Source organism: Xiphophorus hellerii, chromosome 5 (assembly GCF_003331165.1).
Source record: "Xiphophorus hellerii strain 12219 chromosome 5, Xiphophorus_hellerii-4.1, whole genome shotgun sequence".
NCBI lineage: Eukaryota > Metazoa > Chordata > Actinopteri > Cyprinodontiformes > Poeciliidae > Xiphophorus > Xiphophorus hellerii.
The window spans coordinates 33924434-33936338 of NC_045676.1; the positions used below are offsets into that span (position 1 = coordinate 33924434).

Here is an 11905-nt window from a genome sequence, read left to right on the forward strand (position 1 = left end):
AACTTACCTTTCCAGATTAGATCTGCCCACAGCCTGGACCATTTTAAATCGCTTCTTAAAACTCATTTTTACTCTTTGGCATTTAAATGATGTGTGTTCTGTTTTGTCATTGTGTTGTTGTTTTTGTGTTTTTGTGCAGCACTTTGGTGCAGTCTTGTCTGCTGTAAGGTGCTATATAAATAAATTTGACATTGACATTGACATTGTTAACAGGAGCGGTTATTGAGATTGTGCAGCTGCGAGGGCTACTCAGCTGATTGTTTCTTAACTGTAAAGGGTCGTAGCTTCTGGATTGGAGGTAGTTAGAGCTAGACGAATCGCTTTCGCCACCAGTTTGAACAGATTATCTCTTATAGATCTCTTTTAGGGTAATACCCAGGTCTTAGAGATTTTCCGGACCTGTTAGACAGAGAACTGGTCAGTAGTCAGCCCAGGAGAGTTGTGAGGAAAGGGCGGGGCTGGCTATTGCGCGATAACAGACAATGTGAAGGCAATCTCATGCAGGAGGCAGAAGTTGAGAGGCAGAAACATGGTCGTGTCCAGAAAACAGAAGCCAGTGGAGTATCTGACGCGAGCCAGGCAAGAAATCCAAGAGACACAAACGTGGTTGTGATCGTGGTCAGGCAAAGGAGGAAATACTGGATATATACTCACACTAAAGTTTTTCAAAAACCTGGCACCGTCTGCCTGCCAGAGAGCTGGCAGAGGGTGGATGACATCAGCCTGATTGTGCTGCAGCACAGCAGCATACAGGTGGACCTGATGAACTTGATTGTAGAGGTGAGAGCTGAGAAAGAAAACAGAGCAGGCAGACGGGCCAGAATCATAACAATATAGGGAATTAAATATGGGACAATCCTTTGAATGCCCCTCTGTACAAAGTATTGACCCAGGGGAGCTGAGTATGAATGCATGTCACACTTGCAGAATTATAAATGTAAGAAAAAAATGTCAGGAATCATGCAAAATTTTCATTTCACTTCACAAGTATACTCTACCTCTTCTCTAAAACTGGTCCATGCCTTTGTCTCCTGCACACTTCTCATTGGGATTCCTAGCTAGAGACTCCAGTACCTCCAAAACTGCAGCTGGGATCCAGATGAGAATGTGCAAACATGAACATATTACTTCCATCCTCCACTCTCTCCATTGACTTTCCATTTCCACCAAGATTTAAGTCAAGATTTCCCTCCTGAAGCATCAATGCATCTCCGGAAATGCCCCAACCTGTATCAAAAAACTACTTAACCCACAAAACACAACTTGCTCACTCCACTCCACCCACTCAAACCTTCTCCACATCCCCAAAACCAAACTGAGAACCATGTCGCTCCACGTCTATGGAACACCCCCCTGACACTCTGAGGGTGCCTCAATCCACTGACTGTTTAAAAAAGACTCTTTTTTTTCTTAGATATTAGTTTTAATCTATTTATTTAATTAATTAATTTTATCCATTACAATTGCCTGTTTTGCTTTTGTTTCCTTCCCTTTGAGATCTAAAGATATAAAGGACATTATAAATCAATTCTATTATTATTATTAATATTACATTGTATTGGTCTATCACATAAAATTCCAATGAAATACAGTTTTGTGGCTGTATTGCGAAAAAAAGTATGAAAGTCAAAGTTGTGTGAATACTTTTGCAGGGCTCTATTAACCCCACAAATGAAAGATCTTGAGCTGCATGTTATTGCATTGTGCTCGCTGTCACTTTTGTATTATTTGCAGACTTTTGCTGTAAAAGTCAGCTTAAAATGGTCAGAAAATGGGTGTAAAACCAGCTGCCAAAGTCCAAAGAAGAACTTATTCTTAAAGCTTGGAAAAAGTTGCTATAGATGAAAGCAATTTAGAATTGAAAATTGAAAAAAAATAGAAGTAGAGTTTGTCGTTTAAAAGCTTTATACGGTAATGTTATGATATCCATTTTTTTTCAGGAGATACAACATCACCTTCCTGAATGGCTATTATCAGCCTGAAGGCACAGACGACCATCCGTTCATCTGCTCGACGGAGAGGGAAAACGGGATGCTTCGTTGCTCTGACGTGCCTCGTCGTCGTGTGGGTCGGACCTACTGCTCACTGGGGCCTGAGGAAACCCACTCAGAGACAGGGCTGACAGTGGACGGACCAGTGTCATGTGTGAACTGGTACCAATACTACAACCAGTGTCGGGCAGGAGAAATAAACCCCCACAAAGGAGCTATTAACTTTGATAATATCGGATATGCATGGATTGCTATATTTCAGGTGAAATCTTTGCAGAATCTATCTGCAGAAATTGAATTTCATTTCTTATTAAAGCTGCACTATGTAACTTTTATAGACAAATATTTTTTGCATATTTGTTGAAACTGTCACTATAACAGTATGTTGTAAGACAGACTGTCTGAGAAAAAAATGTAGCTTCTCTGCCATCTCCCAGTGTTCCCAGTGCTATCTAGAAATAATTCATTTGAGTCAGGAGGAGGTTCTTAGTGCTGTCAATCACTCTGTGTTGCACTGCTCACACCCCCTCCTCTTTTCCCCCCTTCAATTCTGCTAGCTTCACCTAGAAAAGATTGTGTGAATGCTCAGTTACCATGGCTACCAATGATGACAAATAAAAGGTTTTGTAGGTTGTTTCACCACCATTAGCACATGGAGCAGCAAGTTGACTGACAGCACTAAGACCCTTAGCCTTGCTCTAATTGGTTGTTTTGTTTGGTACCAGTTGGAGTGGTGCATTTCTTCAGACAGCAATGTTATCTCAGGAAGATGGTGGAGGAATTCAAACTTTTCATACATTATTTGTCTCTTACTGTCAGAACATGATGACAGTTTTCACAGATATGTAAAAAAACATATTCTTTATATAAGTCACATACTGCTGCTTTAACTTAAACTGGTTACTTTTGACTTCAGGTAATTACCCTGGAGGGTTGGGTGGACATCATGTACTACGTAATGGATGCACACTCCTTCTATAACTTCATCTACTTCATTTTTCTCATCATTGTAAGTACTAAGAAAACCACAAACACATTGACAATGCTAAACTTGTCCAAAACGGTTGTTTTCTGTGTTTCCCACACAGATGTTAAAATCCTAGGTGTAGTGTAAAATAAAAAGTGTTTGTGTTGTTTTAACACCACACTGTCAGTGTAGCTTCTGACATATTTGGATTTTAAATTCGAGTGTTAATTGGTTTGTTAATTGTTGCTTAAGCCATGCCTCTGTGTAACGGCTGCAGAGTGCTTTCTACTTTGTGTGTATTTAAAAAGCCAACATTGCGGAACTTCCGGTTTGGCGATGTAGGAGAGGGAAGCAGGGTGAAGGAGCTCCCGGCCAATTTTCTTTAAATTACTTTAGAACAGGAGTTATACACTTCTATTAAGCACCGGACCGATAGAAGCACCGTCTCTGAACCTGGCGACGTTATAATGGCCAGTGATAATACTAAACAAAAGCTTTCTACTTCAACCAGGCGAACGACTAGCCTTGCTAGCAAGGTAGCCTCAATGGCCGCGGCCTCCTCCGACGGCGAACCACCTGGCGATAGTAAATGCGGAGATCCCGTTTCCATGTCCCAATTGGTCACGGAACTATCCAAGCAGCGGAACAACTTTAAAGAGGATGTGGCCACATTAATTCAAGAGTCAATTCGGCCTCTGCAAACATCGGTGGACGGGCTGCGGGACGAAGTGAATTCTTTTCAGAGCCGCCTTGTAGCTGCGGAAAGCCTGGCAGGCGACAACTTTCAACGCATATTTGAAGCTGAAGCTGCTGTTAAGTCTCTTCAGTCCCAAAACGCTGCCTTGTTGGAACGCCTGGAAAACCTGGAAAATCGATCTCGCAGGTCCAATCTACGCATACTTAACATACCTGAAGGCAGTGAAGACGGACAGGATCCAACAAAGTTCATCTCCAAGTTGCTAAAGGATGCTATGGGGGACGACATATTCCCTTCTCCCCCGGAATTGGAGCGAGCACACCGCACAGCTGGACCTAAGCCCGTAGCAGGACGACCACCACGGCCCTTCATCCTTGCATTTCACCGATACCGGGAGAAGGAAGCCGCTTTGAGATGGTCCAGGCAGCATGAAGTAAAGCACCAGGGAACCACCCTGAGGATATATCCAGATCTCAGCATCGCTCTTGCAAAGAAAAGATCGACATTCAACGGTGTCAAAGGTGCTCTTTACCAGAAGGGTGTGTCATTTCGTCTTCTTTTCCCTGCCCGTCTTAAAGTTACGTTTAAGGGAGAAAGCCACTTATTTGAAACGCCGGAGGAGGCCCAGGCGTTTTATGACCGCTGCGTTGCAAAATAAACAAACATCTGTCGGAGTGAGACGGGATACCCACGATACAGCAGGGTCTGGTAACAAATTACTGTGTTATGTGTTACACCTGCGTGTTCTGCATTGAATGACTGGATAAAAAAATTAATGCTGCTTCAAGTGGACGCATCGTTTTTCTCATAAGGGACATAATTCCATACATTTGTGAGTATGTTTGTACCATGTATGCACGTACACGAATATGCCCCCTATTATTACAAATCTATGCTGCCACTATCACTGTTTTTGTTGTTCTCTGTTCTTACGTAAATTTAGTGCATTTTAGCACAAAAATCCACGTTCATAATCTAGCTGGTTATTGCACAATTGCCCTGTGGAGTTTACACTATCCACCGTTTATAGTTGCTGGTGCTGTTTTAACTTATTGTTTAAAGAGTGTAACTCCTTAATACCAAGTTTATTGGGAACCTTCCAAAGTTAGTTTGGGGATGTGTATGGCCTATCGGAAGACCTATGAGGTGTTTATGGGACAGCAGTTGGCTTCGACAAGAGAAGCAAGGATACAACCGGGGTGGGTTCTAATAAGGGCTGGGTTCAGGGCTGCCTTTTTCATTCATACAGCTGATTTGTGTTGTTTTTTCTACTTTATTTTTCTTAAAAATTTGAACATGCATAGGAAGACATGCACCCGTGGGGGTGCCAGGTGGAGCTGCTGGGCCGGGACAGGTATAAAATTGGATTATCATGGCTAACATATGTAGCAACAGTGTAAGAGTGGACGCCTCAGCAGTTCGCTTTACTAGTTGGAATGTAAAGGGCATGAGAGGACCAGTGAAACGGGCCAAAATTTTTTCCCACCTTAAAAAACTTAAAACAGAAATAGCATTTCTACAGGAAACTCATTTGGTCTCTGCAGACCATATAAAACTTAAGAAGCCTTGGGTGGGACAAGTTTACCATTCACAATTTAATACTAAAGCGAGGGGAACAGCAATATTGATTCATAAAAATATACAGTTTACTTTAAGCTCGTCCATATCTGATCCACAGGGCCGATATGTTATAGTTTCTGGTTCCCTATATAATACTCAAGTTACACTTGCTTGCATATATGCTCCCAACTGGGATGACCCCTCTTTCATATCCAGGTTAATCTCTGCTCTACCTAACATGAATTCTCACCGTTTGATACTGGGTGGTGACATGAACTGTGTTATGGATCCGACCCTAGACCGTTCCAGCTCTAGATTGTCATCTCCATCAAAGATGGCTCAGGCCTTAGCAGCATTCATGAAGGAAGCGGGTTGTATAGATCCTTGGCGCTTTTTGTTTCAAAATCGTAGGGAATTCTCTTTTTTTTCACATGTCCACCAGTCGTATTCAAGGATTGATTGTTTTTTTGTAGACAAAACTCTGCTACCCTTTGTCAAGAAAAGTGAATATTCTGCTATTGTAGTGTCTGATCATTCACCAGTAATACTGGACTTAGCCTTTCCACTTAATCAGGCTCAGCGGCCCATCTGGAGATTTGACTCAACTTTGTTAGCAGATGACAATTTTTGTGAATCGATGTCTACTGCCATAGATAATTTTTTGTTTGAAAACAAATCAGATTCTGTGTCGCCATCCATCCTGTGGGAAACATTAAAAGTGGTAATTAGAGGTGAGATAATATCTTACACGGCAACACGTAACAAAATTAGAAGATTAAGGCAGGAACAGCTTATCAGTTCTATGCTGGAGTTGGACCGTAGACATTCAATGTCACCCTCCCCCGAGCTGTACAAAGAGAGACTCTGTTTGCAAATGCAATATAATCTTATATCAACGCAGGATGTGGAACAATCCTTGCTTAGATCCCGTGGATTTATATATGAACATGGTGAGAGGGCGGGCCGCCTTCTGGCCCACCAACTCAAGAGCCGGTCAGCGGCGCAGCTCATATCACAGATCCAAAAGACCCCTGACGAGCAAACTATTGATCCAGCTGAAATAAACCAAGTCTTTGAGAAATTTTATTCTGACCTATATACGTCACAATTCCCAGAGGACAACTCGGATATGAATAATTTCTTAATCAGCTTGGATATCCCTGTTATTGGTCCTGATAGGAAGAGGGATTTGGATAAGCCCCTTACACTTAGTGAGGTTATCAATTCTATTTCAGCAATGCAGAGTGGCAAGGCCCCTGGACCAGATGGCTATCCAATCGAATTCTATAAAAAATTCTCATCCAAGTTAGCACCTCTTTTACTTGAAATGTTTAACTACTCACTGGAGCGGGGAACCTTGCCACAGACTCTTACAGAAGCTAACATCATACTCTTACTAAAACATGGTAAAAATCCAACAGACTGCGCTTCATACAGGCCCATATCACTTCTAAACGGTGACGTTAAAATCTTAGCTAAACTTTTGGCTATGAGACTGGACGCAGCCATGGCTGACATAATCTCCTCAGATCAAACTGGGTTTATGAGGGGTCGCCACTCTTTCTCTAATATACGTAGGCTTATTGGTGTTGTCCATTCTCCTGAATCGGGGGAGTCTCCTGAGGTTGTGGTCTCCCTCGATGCGGAGAAGGCATTCGACCGGGTTGAGTGGCCTTACCTATTTGCAGTACTAGCTAGGTTTGGGTTTGGGCCCAAATTTACATCATGGGTACAACTGTTGTATACCTCACCCAAAGCGAGTATAATCACTAACAAAACAAGGTCTGGGCTCTTTTCTTTATCCAGGGGTACCCGGCAGGGTTGTCCCCTCAGCCCACTCCTCTTCGTTTTAGCTATTGAGCCACTCTCAATTATGCTCAAGACTTCACAGAGTTTTAAGGGAATTTGTAGAAAACAGCTGGAACATCGGCTGTCCCTGTATGCGGACGACTTATTACTTTACATCTCGGACCCAGTATCATCTATCTCCAACATTGTGAGTTTGCTAAACCGTTTTGGTAAATTCTCAGGATACAAGTTGAACTTCTCAAAGAGTGAATGTTTTCCAATTAATAATTCTGCGCTCCAAATTACAGAAACTGACCTGCCCTTCCCTCTTGCTAGAGCAGGATTCAAATATTTGGGAATTAACGTGACACGTTCTTTTTCTGATCTGTTTGAAAAAAATCTCCCCCCTCTGCTTAATAATCTCAAACGTGACCTGCAGAAGTGGAGTGTCCTAAATTTATCTTTAGCGGGTAAAGTAGCATGCATTAAAATGAACGTCTTGCCAAGATTTATGTATTTCTTTCAGAGTATCCCAGTTTTTCTCCCAAAATCATTCTTCAGACTTATTGATAAACAGCTATCCTCATTTATGTGGGGTAATAAACATCCTAGAATCAGCAGGCGCTTCCTTCAGAGACATAAGGATGAGGGGGGTATGGCTCTACCTAACCTGTTGTATTATTACTGGGCAGCAAACCTACAAAAAATAGTCTGTTTACTCCATCAACCAGATGTTGACTGGTGTCAATTAGAACTGAATGCATGTAAGCCATCATCATTCCCTGCATTAGTTACCTCAAAGCTTCCTCTCTCTCCGAGGCAGCATTCGTCATGCCCAGTTGTAATCTCAACTCTAAAAATATGGTCACAATTTAGACAACACTTCAATATGATAAACTTCTCTATCTACAGTCCCATATGTGATAACCATGTTTTCCCGCCATCCTTATTAGATCCTGTCTTTGCCCATTGGCAGAGAGCAGGCTTAAATAAATTTAGTGACCTATATATAGATGGAATTTTCGCTACCTTTGATGCTATTTCCTCTAAATTTAGCCTACAGCGTTCCTCCCTATTTCGATACCTCCAGATCCGTGACTGTGTTCGTAACAATAGTCCCTGCTTTCCTAATTTACCCCCAAAGGGAGGTATGGACATAATCTTGCAAACTCCAACACAAGATAGGGGCTTAATCTCCAAAATTTATAATAGCATCTCATCATTCAATACTGTGAAGCTCAATGAGATCAGAGCAGAATGGTCAGAGGAAATTGGAATACACATCTCTGATGAAACTTGGAACCAAGCACTACGTAGAGTAAATGGGTCAACATCATGCGCTCGACTTGGACTAATTCAGTTCAAGGTCCTTCATAGGATCCATTACAGTAGAGCCAGACTCTCAAGGATTTATTCTACAGTGAGTGAAACCTGTGCTCGGTGCCACATAGCTAAGGCAAACCTAACTCACATGTTCTGGACCTGTAACAAACTGTGTAACTTCTGGTCCACAATTTTTCAGATCCTTTCTGAAGCTTTCGAAATAAGTATCCAACCCAGTGCTGAATTGGCAATATTTGGAACTCCAGAGGAGGGGATATCATTAACACATGATTTTAAAAATGTACTAGCTTTTTCAACTCTCCTCGCCCGAAGAAGAATATTATTAGCGTGGAAATCAGAACACCCGCCCAAGGCTTCTCTTTGGTTGAAAGATCTGTCCATGTTCCTTAAGTTAGAGAAGATCAAATTTTGTCTTAGAGGTTCGATCCAAAAATTTTATAAAACTTGGGCCCCTCTATTATCTTATTTTGAAAGACTGGATACCCTCCCTCGAGCCTGAAAATCACATAGGAGCCAGCTCTGCTGTAGTTGCCTGTCCCCCCAGCCCGGCGGCTCCTTGTGAATCTGGCTATCGATAGTGATTGTCAACCTGTGCAGTTTTAAATATCCATGTTCTGTCTTGATCTGTGTACCTACGCTTGTGCGGACGCCTGTTTTACATGCTGTCCATGTTTCTGTACTCTGTCTTAGTCCCCTGGGTTTTTCATGATTGTGATTCCATAGCTGTATAATTATTAATTGTTTTTTTTTTTTTTTTTTGTTTTTTTTTGCTGTTTCTTTTGTTTGCAGCCGGGTATGGATGGATGGGGAGGGGTAGGGGACAGAATAAACAGAAGGTAAAGGAAGAGACCACAGGATGGGGAGTGGGAAGGAGGGGAGAAGGGGAAAAAAAAAAAAAAAAAATGTCATGTTTACTTTGTCCCTGTGTTCAATGTACTGTTGTGGATAGTTGACTAAATAGAAAAAAATAATAAAAAAAAAAAAAAAAAAAGCCAACATTGCAAACTGTACTCTAAAACAGTGGTCCCCAACCTTTTTAGTCGCGCGGACCGGTCAGCCCTTCGCAATTTTGCTGCGGACCGGGGGGGGGAGGGGAGGGTTCGTAAGTATCGAGTCGGGGGCGGGGCGGGGGGTTTAGGGCTAACCCCCTCGTTTTTCGCTGTCGTTACGTTCCAAAAAGAACCCGTGATAAGCGAAATCCGCGAAGTAGGAACCTTTATTTTTTTACAATTATTATACAATAAAATACTCCATAATGCATTGAAACCAAAGAACAAAACCTCTTTACAGGCCCAAACATTTGTTTAACAACTAAAAAGTACTGTATAAACAATTTTTTTTTTTTTTTACAAATAACGACTGTACTGTAAAATAATAATTTTAATATGAACTGAAAGCGGATTCCCGTGCCCGAATTGCGGAGATCAGCGCTGCCTCACCGCGACCTGAGTCATTGGATTAGAACGGGAGAAAATAAAAAATGATTATGAAAAAAAACAAAACAAAGTACAGTAGGACAAATAGTGACTCACGTGTATTTCACTGCTCTTCTGACTGAGCCGCAGCATCCTGACTCCGCTCTGTAGCAGTTTTTTTTTTTCTTCTTCTTCTAAAGCCCGCGGTGCAGGCGTGTTTTTTCGAGAGAAGAACATAGTTATCGGTAGTTGTCGCTCTTTTTTCTTCTGGGCAAAAAGATTCTTACAAACCGACATGCCACCATCGATTATGTTAAATTTGGCAAGCTGTTTTACGTACGTGTACATATTAAACCGCAACGTTGTTGACACACAGGTAGAGAAGAAGCGGAGAGACTGTTTAGCCAATCAGAATGCAGAACACAATGCACGATGCAAATCCGTGAAGCAGCAAGACCGCGAAAGGTGAACCGCGATAAAGCGAGGGTTCACTGTACTCTTATGTTGTTTTGTTACTCATTCTGCTGCAAGTTGGCTCAATTTTGACGCGCAAGATGTAACCGGTAAAATAAAAGATCCGGAAGCCCGGTACCAATTGGTCCGCGGACCGGTACCCCGTAACCCCGTAACAAAACCACTGTTTTTGTTACGGGGTTGAAGGTTGGACCTTTCTTAAGCTTCTTAAGTGTGTTCAACTCCGTTACAGTGTGGTCAACTGTTACAGTGGGTTCAACCCTGTTGCTTGATACATTATTATGATTTTTTTTTTATAACAGCAAATATTACACTAATATTTGTTGGACTGTATGCAAAGTTTAAAGAATGAAACATTAAAAAGTCAGATTTAATGTTTATTGAAAGTGTATTTTCATGATTTATGAAAAGCACTTTTGCTTCAAGTTGCCATATTCTACTTATCAGTCTATTATTATTCAGAATCAAATAAAATATACTTACAATTAGTTATTTTAATAAAGGGACAGGTGATTACAAAGGAACTGGAATAATTAGTTTAATTATGTTATAGAGTTATACTCATAGAGGAATGAAATTGTCCCATTACGGGATTGAATTTAAAGCAACCTAAATAACAAAGAAATTCATAATTATGTTTAGGATTTCATGCGTAAAGTGGAAAACATATTTTCTTGGAGGTTCAAATAGTCCTTCAATAGATGCAGTGTTCAAAAACAATTTTTTGTGGTGTATGTATTGTGGTATACACCTCGAGACCCCAAAATGTACCAAATTCAAAGAATCACCCTCCTCTTCCTCTGTTTGGTCCTCCTCATCTTCATCACCTCTTGTTATTTCTATGTTCTGATCGATTTCAATGTGCTCCAGTTCAAATTAAAAAGGCTTAATAACTTTACTCATCACTGTTTTGACTGAAGTGAGTCCGGCAGTTGGATCATTACACGTCATTTAGCATTCCTGTGACAATATTTTATTAAAAGTTATATATTAATCTATTATTTTTACATCTAAAATAAATATTTCCCAAATAAAGTCTAATTTTATAACTAATCAAGGATCCCTTTAAATTTGTCATTTTAAACAGACTTAATGAATTGAGTTTTAAAAAAATATGTATTAAATTGAGTTGGATAAACTTAATTTACTTGTTACCAAATTAAGCAATTCAATTAAGTTGATTCAACTCATTTCTTTTTAGAGTGTGCTAATGTTAAGCCTAAAACAGAATGTGGGGATTTCTTTTTAATTGCCTCGTACAAATTGTTTGTTGTCTTGAGAAAGCTGTGCAATTTGTGTGAAATTACCCACAAAACAAAAGATTCACCTTCTTAATTCGATTCAAGTCGAATGTCTTGAATAGGCAAATAGCCAGTTGGTAGCACTGTTGACTAGCAGCAAGAAGGTTTGACTCCTGGTCTGGGTGTGGCATTTGCATGTTCTTTCTGTGCATGTTTGGGTTCTCTCCAGGTACTCTGGCTTTCCTCCCACAGTCCAAAAACATGACTGTAAGGCTGATTGATCTCTCTAAATTCTCTTTGGAGTAGGTATTACTTTTAACATGATATTTAACACCAACACCATTGCAATGTTAATGTGACACCCAGTGTTGTTGAATATTTACCAATGTCTTGTGTGAATTTAACAAAAAAAATGTGTGTCAATTTTT

General features: G+C 40.8%; 1 protein-coding gene across 1 annotated transcript in view; it reads left to right on the plus strand.

Moving 5' to 3' along the window:
- LOC116720559 (voltage-dependent T-type calcium channel subunit alpha-1H-like) overlaps positions 1-11905 on the plus strand; it is a 176051-nt gene that overhangs the window by 50282 nt on the left and 113864 nt on the right. The window contains 2 exon segments of the mRNA XM_032563892.1: positions 1941-2253; positions 2908-3000. Coding sequence (XP_032419783.1) covers positions 1941-2253; positions 2908-3000 — 406 coding nt within the window.